Raw genomic sequence first — 11,414 nt, forward strand, 5'->3', positions numbered from 1 at the left:
ATTCTCATTGTTTGTGTATTTCAGATTAGTTTGGTGCTTGACCGAAAAAACAAAGTTGTGTATGTCAGTCCTGGTATTAAAGCTAACATACGTGTCTTCAGTTTCACTGAGTACTACCTAGGTGGAGTTCCAGCTTTTCTACGGGAACGGTGAGTAACTATAAAAAGACTGTAATATACAGGGTTTGTAGGGAAACTGAATCTAAACTCTTTCCTTACACAATTTCTTTCATGCTCTGTTTCGACTATCTAATGTGACATAAAAAATCAAGTGTATAATACATGAGCGTAATCTGTGATTTTTGGCTAACGGTGAGATCTTTGTTGGGCTGCATCCTAAAGATTGGGTTTGATCAGCACGAGGTATGTGTACACAAGAAAGATTGCTCTCATTCTCTTGTTACTATAGTGGTGTGTGCTTTGAAATGCCAGGCTACTGAACTCTTTTTCCTTCCCCTCCCTGGAACCAGCTTTAATATATCCACACCTCCATTCCGGGGCTGCATGAAGAACGTGAAAACCCCAATCACTGCATCTGTTTCTTTTGATAAGACTTTTGGTGTCAGCAAGAAATGTTCAGATGACTGGAAGGTAACTAACTAATTTCCTCAAAAGCTTCTACTGGAGTTCACAGACTCTGGTTTGTCTATAACTCCTGGACCATTATGTTTTGTTTAGGTCAAAAATTATATTTGGTTAACATGTGATGGCAATAAAAGAACCTGGATTGGGTATGAAGATACAGAAATAAAAGAGACATCACCCCCACTGTGATAGCTTGTTACAGCACATAGTCCACCCTCTTATTTAACACTGTTTACAATTAAGTATTCATATTTACCATGTAAGCTTGTTGGCTTCCAGTTGCTGTTATTAATTAGGTTGGAATACTTAATACTGCACTGTGTCTTTCCTCTTGCCAAGGTGTTTACACTTCCTAATTAAATGACCTCTCAGCCTTTTTTCTTGAAATATCCTAACAGGCTACTTCCATTGAAGTCTCTCATTCTAAGGCTCCACTCATCTAATTGTTTTGTAGTTATTTTCTGTGCATCCTTGAGTTTTGCCACATTCTTTTTAAAATGGGACAATGTGGCATTTCAGTGCTGGCTTAACCAGTGCTGCATGGAGAGATGAAAACTATCCTCCTTCTGCTTCTACTTACTGCTACTTAATGGTGCATGATCTCATTTGCCCTTTTTACTCATTTGCCCTTTGCACTGAAAGTCTGTGCTTATTTTCTTTCACTTGTGGCATCTAAACTTTTCACAGAGCATTTTCTTCACGGACAATCTTTGCAGAGGATGTAGTCTTCATTCTCTGTATCTGTACAACTTCTCAGGTATTAAAAGGTGTCCTATGACTCCCACAGTTCCAGTTATGTAGCTCATCTGCACAGCTTCCTAGTTACAAACTGTTCCTCCAGCTACTCAGTTTTGTGTCCCCAAATGTGAAAACTTTCAAAGCCAGAGTAGCTAGAGATGAACAGCTCATTATTCTCAGCAAGCCTCCTCTCCCTTTTTAGTTTCTCATATCGTAGTTAATGCTGGTGAAACTCTGGCAGTCTGTTCTGTACTGAAATAATGGTTTTTGAGGTTTGCTTTGTGCTTGGTTTTGACTGGAGCTGATCACAATTATGTTGAGTGGGGCAGCTGTTGTCTCATATTGGCATTTCTTCTGATTAAAAGGAAAATCACTGAAATCATTATTTTTTCTCTTTCAGCTTGTCAGATCTGCAGCTTTCTCCAAGGAGGGAACACTGAGCCTGAGTGCAGCAGATTTCCCATTCCCCAAGGATTTCCAAGTTGGCTTTGGCTTTCAGACCACAGCTTCAACTGGAACACTCTTAAATTACAATCTACGGGTATGAAACACATTCAGCTTTAGCATATGTGATAGGTTTTATCTCTGAATCAGTCATGTCCGTTTGTGTCATAAGTCTCATGTAAATTCCTGTATTTGAAGGCAAGAAATGCCTTTTGAGCGTGGCATCTTGCATGTCATAGGCCAGAGAAATGCATTCTGGCAATTTCTTCACATGACCAACAAGTAGTTTGATGAGTAACTGAGCTTTGAACTAGAGCTTTGTGCAGAGTAGCTCACATACCTGACATCACCATCCCAATAAGAAAACTGTTGCCTAATTGGCTGGAAATTTTCAAAAGAAGAAATGGCTTTCTGCCCACACAGAAATGTTACCATGTCCAAATAGGCAGAGGACAGGGATTGGTTTTGGCTATGATCCCTCAGAAAGCAGGGAAGTTTAAGTAGAATCCCATTCTGGCTGGCTGGAGGAGCTGAGAAGTGAGTGCACACCAGGCATTTGGGAAGTGGAGAACTGACTCCTTTGCTTTTGGGAAAAATAAACAAGTATTTTAAATAAATGTTTGCTCTTCAGAGGTATTTTGAAACGGAAGCTATGCTAACTAATCATGCAGAACTTCATATAACATCTGGTACTAGATGACTGAGAAATGAAGTACTAGTGTAAGAAAATTGGTTGCCTACTGGAGGTCACTGAGACCTGCATTAATGGCAGTAGCAAGAACTAATGGCTCTTGCATTTATTTAGCTGATCATTTGGTGGGGTTCTTTTACAGCCTGATGTTCTTTCCGTCTTTCTGAGTCCTGGCTCTGTAACTGCAAAGATGCGAGATAAGGAAATCAAACTGGAAAAGAAATATGAAGATGGGTCAATGCATTATGTGACAGTAATAAAAACAGACAACAGGTGAGTCCAGTTCTTCATCTGGTTCTTATATGTTGCGGTTGGAGAAAGAAAATTCAAATTTTGTGGGACTCATTCTTTGGATGAATAGTTAGAAATAATCTCTTCTAGCAGAGGATGGCTAAATAACGAAGGGAAAGGACATTTGGTCTATGAATGTGCATGCTGGTACCTGTGATGTTTCAGCTGTACCCTACTATGCATTTCTTTTATAGGTTGTGTGAGTTTTGACTGCTTGTCTAGCTGGAGCTTTGGAGTCTTTGGAGTTCTTCCCCTTCCCATAACCTTCAAGTGTGTCCCTGTGACACAGGTGGTTAAAGGACCAGGGAATAAGCAAATACTGTGTCTGTTTTGTCAATAATGATCTGTTATGCAGATATATTAGAAGAGACAATTTACTGAAAAGCTCCTAAATCGTACTGCTTGCTATGGAATGCATGAAGGGACATAAATGTTAATTGAAGTGGAAAGTTTTGAACAGTTGGCTATAACTTTGGGTGATTATAACTCAATACTGTCTGTACCATTTTGACACAAAGAATTAAATCCTGTCCCATAGCTGGCAATAGCAGCTTTTTCATTAATTTCAGTTGCATCAGGATTTCACTGTAGTACTGAAGTAAGAGCTTCAACTCTTGCTCATTATCTAATATGGAAAAGCAGAGCAATTTCACAGCAGTCAATAAGCAATAAGAAAGTCAATAAGAAAAAGTCCCAGAAGTAAGCTAATGAAGCTCTAGCATAATCACAATGTAACAAGAAAACACATCTGTCAAATGGTTCTTTTATATATATATGTTCCATTTTGTTTCCTAACTATTTCTTTATATACCATGCTTATTTTTATTCACTTTGTTTCAGAGTACATCTGATGGTTGATGATGAGTCAAAAGCAGTTGACTCTCCCAGGACATCAAGCGCACAGGAATCAAACAGACCTATAAAATTTGGTGGAGATAATTTTGAAGGTTGCATCTCAAACATCTTTATTAAAAGGTATTTGGTGTAGAAAGGATTGTTTCATACATTTTGGCCTGTTCTCCTTCTTTAATCATATTAAAATTACTTCTTGCTAAAATGCTTTTTTCCTATGTATGTGAAGCCTCCATGAATGCGTAACTTTGCTGCCCTCGAATACTCTTTCATTCAGGTATATTATACGTGGGATCCAGTTATAATTAAATCTGCTGTTCAGATGTAAAGGAATTTTAGTCTGAATCATACCTGTTTAGTAGTGTGTTAGCCAAAGAATGAAGTCTGCAGAGTGAATTAGATATGTCCCAACAAGGTATCCAAAAAGATTTGCTAGATTGTATTGTTATAGCTCCCCAGGGAACCAGGTAATGAAAGGAGCAAAGCTACTGACAGAACCAAAACAGTTACACAAACAAGTGAGAGCATATGTGTACAAATCATCTGCCTGATTTAGGCTGTCTCCTTATTCACGTGTTTGTCTGATTATTAGAGACACCTTACAGGCAAAATTTAGGAGAAAAAATATGCATAAATATGTTTCTAGAAGGAAAGCATTCCATGAGTTGTAAGTCATGTCCCTTTGTGTTAGCTAATTTTGTTGAGTCTTTACACATGTGTAGAGTTTTCAAAAAATAGTGTCTTTTGATTTGATTGTCATACAACCACAGAATGGGCTGGGCTGGAAGGCACCTTTAAAGATCCTCTAGTTTTACCCCCCTGCAATGGGCAGGGACACCTTCCAGGTGCTCAAATTATCTGTTCATTTAAAGCACTACAAGACAATGAAGTAACCCATATATTAAGCATCACATCAGAAAACAAATTTGGAAAGTTTTTGTGCAAAAAGAGATGAAGAATTAATACTGTAGCTGGTCTGATGGAGTGAATGGAGAATTACCAGCATTAAAGAAGTTCAGGTTCTACTCCCAAGTCTACCACTCTTCTCATAAAAAACCACAAGCAAAGAGCTTTGTTGCTTTTTTGTAGCTGTAAAGTTTTTTGTAATTTACTGATTAGAGATGCTTTGCACAACTTAGAAAATTATAGTTTACTTAGTATTATTCTTTATATACATGGTAAATTGGCTTTGACCGTCTTTCTGATAATTTGGTTGTAATACTAGAGCTACATATGAAGATGAGATGGGCTTTGCCCCTTGATAAAACTCATTAGAACATCTTAGTTAAGGAGAGAGTGAAGCAGAACATGATGGTGCCATATTTTCTTGATTTGAAACTGGTTATGTATAATTAACAATCAAAGTTTTGTAGTCTGATTCAGAAATCTTATACAGTCGAGGCTGCTGTCATTTTTTTTCTCTTTTTTCAAGGGCCATATATGTTTGTGTTTTTTAAATAGCTTTTGTCAAAAATTACTTTGTTTAGAAAAGATGAGAACAAAACATCAGAGTTTTTCTGTAGCCAAAAAGAAATGAGCAGAAGCAGGGAAAATAGGATTTACAGCATTGAATGTACATTTTTCATTGAAAAATAAAAATTGGTACTTCAACATTGTGTCACTGGAAAATATATTTTGTGCAGAACACAGTTTTAGAATGATTGTTGTTGATTACACTAAAGAAGAGGAATGCTGAGTCACAGCACTTAACTGCTTTCATCACTACAGGGCAGGTCAGCTCCCCGAGGTTCAAAATCTTGTTGATAATACTGGCAAGAGTGGTGTATCCCTTGGAGCTTGCTGGGAATACGAAAACCTTGAACCAATGCTGCTGCAGGAATTTAAAAATCCTCTCAGGCTTAAGATGCTCGAGGTATGCTTATTGTTACTGTCATCTTTGCTCCATATTGATGCCCAGGCTGTGTCTGCACAGCCATCCTTTCTGGAACTGAGATTCAGATGTTCTTTCTTTCCTTACATCTCACATCTGAAGCAAGTTCTCACTCTGCTGGAGCTTCATGCTAAACCCACACCTGTCTAGAGTGACAGCAGCTTTTCTGTCATTTAGGGAAGGCTGTGGACTGCCTTGGGTGGGAACTGTTAAATGTGTTGATTAAAATGTTTCTATTTATGTGCACATATAGTAAATGTTTCAATTCCGTCTTCCGTTTACAGAATGAAAAATACCTTGATTATTTGAAAGCTGCTAACGTGCAAAACCACACTCTACCAGCTCAGTTACATGATAACAGTGAAGCATATCTCCTTGGAAGCATCCCCAACAGTTTCATGTCCTACATGTTTTCTCCATTGTTATCTACAGACAGGTAATAAAAACGTTCTCTGTTCTCCTCCTAATACTTGAATTGTCAAAGCTGCTTGACTCTTTGGGTGCTTGTAAGGATTTTCTTCTTGCTTATGTCTTGGGCCAAAACAAAAGGTGGTTTTAAAGGCTCAGGTACTTTTTTTTTTTCCTGTGCAAACATTTACCTAAACTGAGTAGATTAAATGGGATGTGGTGGACAATTATGGTACATATTGATGCCAGTTCCTTATCCTGAATGTGTCAAGTTTCATTCACATTCAGACATCAGTGTACTCCGTGATTTCACCGAAATGCTATTCTGCATTTCACAAATGGAGTTTCACTGGAGAGCAGAAAAGATACAACAACTAACAAAATAGACCTATACTTGAATATGCTTACTTTCCACTACAGGTTACATTTTTCTGTAGATGTACGGACTCGATCATCAAGAGGATTAATAGTTTTCATGGAAGAAAGCTCTGAGGACTCTTACATGGCTCTCCACATTTCAAAAGGACGTTTTGTCTTTTCACTTGGCTCTGGAGAAAAACAAATCAAAGTCAAAACCAGTATTAAATACAATGATGGGCAATGGCACACTGTAAGTAGCATGGAACCACAGTGAAAGCACAACTAGCATTCAGCAGGCACAGCCCACTGCATTTTTAAGAGAGTAGAAACTCAGTTTTGGTCATCAGAAATTAACTCCTATGCCTGAAAGTTCATGTGGTTACAGGTCTCTGAGAGACCTTGTTGAGACTGATGGTCTCAGAATGTTATTTTCAGTTTAAATATTTCAACAATATGGTGTCTAGTTTAAAGACAAAGAAAATCTCCAGCGGCTTTCATTGGCCCTTGGGTTTTTTACTCTGTTATGTTTGCCTCCTGGAAAGGTGGTCTTCAGCACAGATGGGAAGAACGCCCGCCTTGTCGTTGATGGTCTAAGGGCCCAGCACAGAAGATTGACAACAAATTCTGCCATCAGCATTAAGCCACCAATCTACGTGGGAGGGCTGCCATCACTGAAAAAACAGGTAAATAATTGGCACATCCACCCACACACACTCCCCATGCTGCACTAATTTACATGTAAAAGTCTTTAATATGCAGGATTTCCATGCTGAAAAGCTCTGGGGGGGATTTCCAAGCACTGACGGCCTGAGCAGCATCTGTGACTGGTGTTTGCAGTGGTTCATTACAGATCTTCTTCCTCACCTGTTCACACAGCCTTCATCTGGACCCATATTTTCAATATGTTGCTGAGGCACTGATGACAACCACGTACTGTTTTCATTTTTATTCCTTAAAAATAGAGAAGACCAAAGTCACATTTTTAATTCCAGAAATACTATCTTTCTGCAGAACATTTACCTCAGTGGATTAAGCAATAATCAGTGGAGAAGAAAAAGAATAATTCTCATTAAGGAATTATGGATGTAGAACTGAATTTCAATCTGAAATACGTGTAGTTTCTATTTAAAAAATGGGACAATTAATGATGCAGATTTAAATAAACAGACTTAGGAAGGGAAGGGGTACTTGGGATTTCACCATTCTTCTTGCATTGTAATTTTGACACCTCATTGGGAAGCATCTGTTCTACAGGCAGGAGTCATGTTAACTCAGAATCAACTATTACTGTGTTTCAAGCACTTTTGTAGAATTTTGGAATATTTTTTCATTGTATCAAAGATGGTTTTCGGTGCCTTTAGTGCCAGTTGGGTTTCTATAGTCCAAGAGTCCAAAAGAACTGATGTTTAGTATTATTACTAAAAATAAAAGAAGCCATAATGCTTTAGAATTTGTGTTTCGAAATATGCTTTCAGAATATACCAATGAAGAGTTTCAAGGGTTGCCTGAGGAATTTTAAGATGAATGGAAAAGTCATGAATGCACCTCAACAAAAAAATGGCATACTTCCATGTGTGGATGTTCCCATGGACACAGGGATTTACTTCTTTAATGAAGGAGGATATATCACCATTGGTAAGCAGTGTAGAGATTATGGTATATGGAATTACGTCTGAAGTGTGTATGGGTCATTTGTTTTTACCTGGTTTTCCAATTATCTCCTCCTATGATCATTCCTCTCCCCACTGTTTAATCCTCCACAGGTAATTTGCTGATGGGATTGGATTTTAGGATTGTATTTACCATTCGACCAAGGAGTTCAACAGGTGTACTCCTCCATGCCGGAAGCAAGCAAGACAACTACTTGACTATTTACATGAAAGGAGGAAAGGTGGGCACAGTCTGTTTCCATTCCAGCTGAATTGCCCTCATTCAGCAGGGGGAATTCGAACCTTCCTCTGTTGCTCCTGTTCTTTGTCACAGTAGCTTAACAGATAACTCCTTTACAGGTCATTGCTGCTGGAAATAGTGGTGCTGGGGAATTCCAGACATCAGTCACACCTAAAAAACCTCTGTCTGATGGACAGTGGCATACCATTGCAGGTACGTTGCACATACCATTTCTTTTGAAGCTTTGAAGGGATGGTGGGCACAGAGCACTGCAGCTCCAAATTTTTACTGAATCATTTTACTTCTGTTTAGTCTGAGAATACTCTTTACACAAGGTAAGTGTCTTGGGTAAATTAAAGGCTTTACATACAATTTTTTTGGTGGGCTCTGTTAAGCCCCAGATGACCTAGGTTTGTCAGTCTGACTCTGAATTAAAATAAAATCTGTTTTTTCTATGCCTTAAATTTCAAGAAAGATGCTATTTAAAAATAGTGCCATACCTAGCTGATTCTTTAATAGGGTTGAGAAAGAGTTCTCATTTACCTGCTTCTTTGCAGTCTCTCAGAAGAAGAACACTGTGCAGCTAGAGGTGGGCACACAGAGTAACTATACCACTGAACTTCAATCCTCTCCTCCTAGAAGTGTGTATCAGCCACTCTACTTTGGCAAAATTCCAGGTAATATTATTTCTTATTATTTTTTCATGTTTTTTTCCTTTCCAAAACAAAGGTCCCATCCATTCATGTAGTCCTATATCATTCCCCCTTTTTGAAAGCCTTGCAATAATTAATGTTCATTGAAATAATTCTTATTAACTTGGTCTTTCCACTCTTTCCACCTTGTTTTTTGTAGCAAATTTGGACATCTCATGGCTTCCAGTTAAAGACCCATTTTTTGGCTGTCTTCGGAATATTACCATCAATGACAAACATGTCTCCACCAGGAGAATTTCAGAGGTTCATGGTGGTGTGAATTTGCACAGGTGCCCAGAGAAGTAACTCTGCTGTTACAGTAATTGTGCACATGTGGGCTGTGTCTGCTGAAGAACTGTGTGGATTCCCCTTTGCTGGTCAGCATCAGGCTGCTTGTTCTGAACAGCTGGTGAGCAAATGCATCCTCTGGATGTGGACTGTGCCAAAGCAAACGAAAAGTATTTGCTTTGATAAACTCCCTTTTAAATGTTACTGATTTCCAAGGTAATCTGTTGTGCCTTTTGAGATATATGCAGAAAATATAATTGCATATACCCTATGGGGCCAAATTCTGCTTTCACCCACAACAGCAGAGACTTGAGTAACTCCAGTGTCTTAATTTTGGAAATTTGCCTTAATGTTGGTCATCATAAGAGCAAATTTGATCCATTAATATAAAGAATTTTATAAAAATATAAATCTCTTTGGATTATTGTTTATAAAATGTACATTGATGTTAATGTAATAATAATAATATAAATGGAGTTTGAAGCACTTTAAGGAGTGAAACTCTGGGGGTTTGTTACAAAGTTAGGAATTGTGGGACCAAATAAATGCAGTATGTTCCTAAAACCATTCATTTTCTTGTTTGGTTGTTTTAACCTGGTAGGTTTTTAATGAGCTTTTTAGAAGCTGCTAAATCCTGCTTGCTTTGTGCAAATATTTCTGTTGGTTTGAAGATGCTGATTTGCCTGAATAAGCAGATATCCATCATCTCTGCTCATCACAATTCAGTTATCTAAAAATCTGAAAAACAGGGTCATTCTTTTGCAATCTTCAGAGCCAGAGAGTCTCCTCCATAGGCAATTATTTTTCTAATGAAATGAAGAAAAGTTTTATCAAGAATAGCAGCTCATCTGCTACAATTATGGAGCATGAATTACAGGACTAACCCAGTAAAACTGTTTTCTTCAATATTCAAATCTTTATTTTGTACCTGATTGTGACTCACAGTGGAGGGCAGGGAACCCAGTTTGCTTTATTCTTCTGAGTAGAGGACTGGACTGAATAGACTTGACATGGCTTCTCTTTCCACTGTCTTTCAAAATCAGCATTTTGATAATTTTTTTCCCCAACGCCCTGATGCCAGCCCTCTTTTGCAAAATGAAAACATTTTCTAAGGTTGGTCCTCGATATAGGGAGGCATGCAGATAAATTCTCCTTCACTCCTAATGCTCCACTGCTGCCTTCTCAGTGTACAGCAGCGTGTTTGAAATGATGTGCAAGCTGGACTAATAGAAGCAGATGCCAGATCAATAGCCCTTATGGCTTTGGTCATTAATCCCTTGTCAAATTTTTGCAGCTTTACAGGCCCTTTGCAGCTTTGCAGGGTGGCAAAGGTGTCAGAAATCTGTTCACACCAAGTCTTGTGTTGCTTTCTCTTTTATGGCAACTTTTTACAGGCATTTCTGTGTCCGTGCTGAGGTTTCTGAAGTGTAAAGCCAGTTTTGGTGGGAATGGGATGCATGCTGGGTTGAGGCCTCAGAGGGAGCAGAGGATTGACATGTAATGGCAGAGACCTCTCTCTGGAGATGCTCTGCAGAAACATGCTCTCCTGTACAGCAACCTGCCACATGGGACAGAAACACCCATCAGGCTGGAGGTGATGGGTTCAGAAATCATCTTCTGTGATAGCAGCAACTGAATCCTTTCTACTTACAGAAGCTCCCTGCTCAAATACTCAGGTGACCAAAACTGTGGAAATACTCAATTGATTTACTGGCCTGAGTTGACACTAAAAGTTTCCAGAAAGAGAAAGGAAGAACAGTTAAATTTTATCATGCAATTCTCTAGTAACAGTCCCTATCTCATGCTGATCAGATGGCTCTGTGGAGCAGATTTTCCCAAATCACAAAAAAGGCCTTTTTCTCTTACTCCCCTCAGTAAAACAAAAAAAAAGGACATGGCAAAGATTTTTTGCATCACAACCTGGAGCCAGTCCTGGATTTCAATTCCCTTCCATTTGATTTTATTTTATCAGAAGTAGCTTTAATGCTGACAAAAAGAAATTAAAAATGTATAAAGACTTGAGTAAATGTAGGATATATTGATCAGTAAGTATTAATTCCAATACAATACTACTTTTGCATAACAAAAAAATAGGAGTCTCTCAGGTTTTAAGGTTCTTTGTGGTTGTTTTTTTACCCCCCCCCCAATTTTTTTCAATTGTATTGCTTCCACTGAGTCAGGCTATCATACATTGTTGGGACAATGAATAAAAGCCAACAGTTTCAGGTGCTGTAGTTTCACATAAGTATATCAGGCTGAGGAACACTTAGTAAAAAGCTTTTTCA

At 38.4% G+C, this 11,414-nt stretch overlaps 1 protein-coding gene across 1 annotated transcript in view; it reads left to right on the forward strand.

Moving 5' to 3' along the window:
• Positions 1 to 9,696, forward strand: part of LAMA3 (laminin subunit alpha 3) — a 110,244-nt gene extending 100,548 nt beyond the window's left edge. The window contains exons 62-75 of the mRNA XM_069004624.1: positions 25 to 149; positions 470 to 590; positions 1,723 to 1,863; positions 2,600 to 2,730; positions 3,589 to 3,723; positions 5,329 to 5,473; positions 5,776 to 5,927; positions 6,320 to 6,509; positions 6,802 to 6,942; positions 7,735 to 7,894; positions 8,023 to 8,150; positions 8,269 to 8,362; positions 8,707 to 8,826; positions 9,002 to 9,696. Of these exons, the coding sequence (XP_068860725.1) occupies positions 25 to 149; positions 470 to 590; positions 1,723 to 1,863; positions 2,600 to 2,730; positions 3,589 to 3,723; positions 5,329 to 5,473; positions 5,776 to 5,927; positions 6,320 to 6,509; positions 6,802 to 6,942; positions 7,735 to 7,894; positions 8,023 to 8,150; positions 8,269 to 8,362; positions 8,707 to 8,826; positions 9,002 to 9,147 (1,929 nt within the window). The 3' untranslated portion in view covers positions 9,148 to 9,696. The remainder of the gene's footprint in view (positions 1 to 24; positions 150 to 469; positions 591 to 1,722; positions 1,864 to 2,599; positions 2,731 to 3,588; positions 3,724 to 5,328; positions 5,474 to 5,775; positions 5,928 to 6,319; positions 6,510 to 6,801; positions 6,943 to 7,734; positions 7,895 to 8,022; positions 8,151 to 8,268; positions 8,363 to 8,706; positions 8,827 to 9,001) is intronic.
• The last annotated feature ends 1,718 nt before the right edge of the window (positions 9,697 to 11,414 follow it).

This window comes from Aphelocoma coerulescens, chromosome 2, assembly GCF_041296385.1.
Source record: "Aphelocoma coerulescens isolate FSJ_1873_10779 chromosome 2, UR_Acoe_1.0, whole genome shotgun sequence".
Taxonomy (NCBI): Eukaryota; Metazoa; Chordata; class Aves; order Passeriformes; family Corvidae; genus Aphelocoma; species Aphelocoma coerulescens.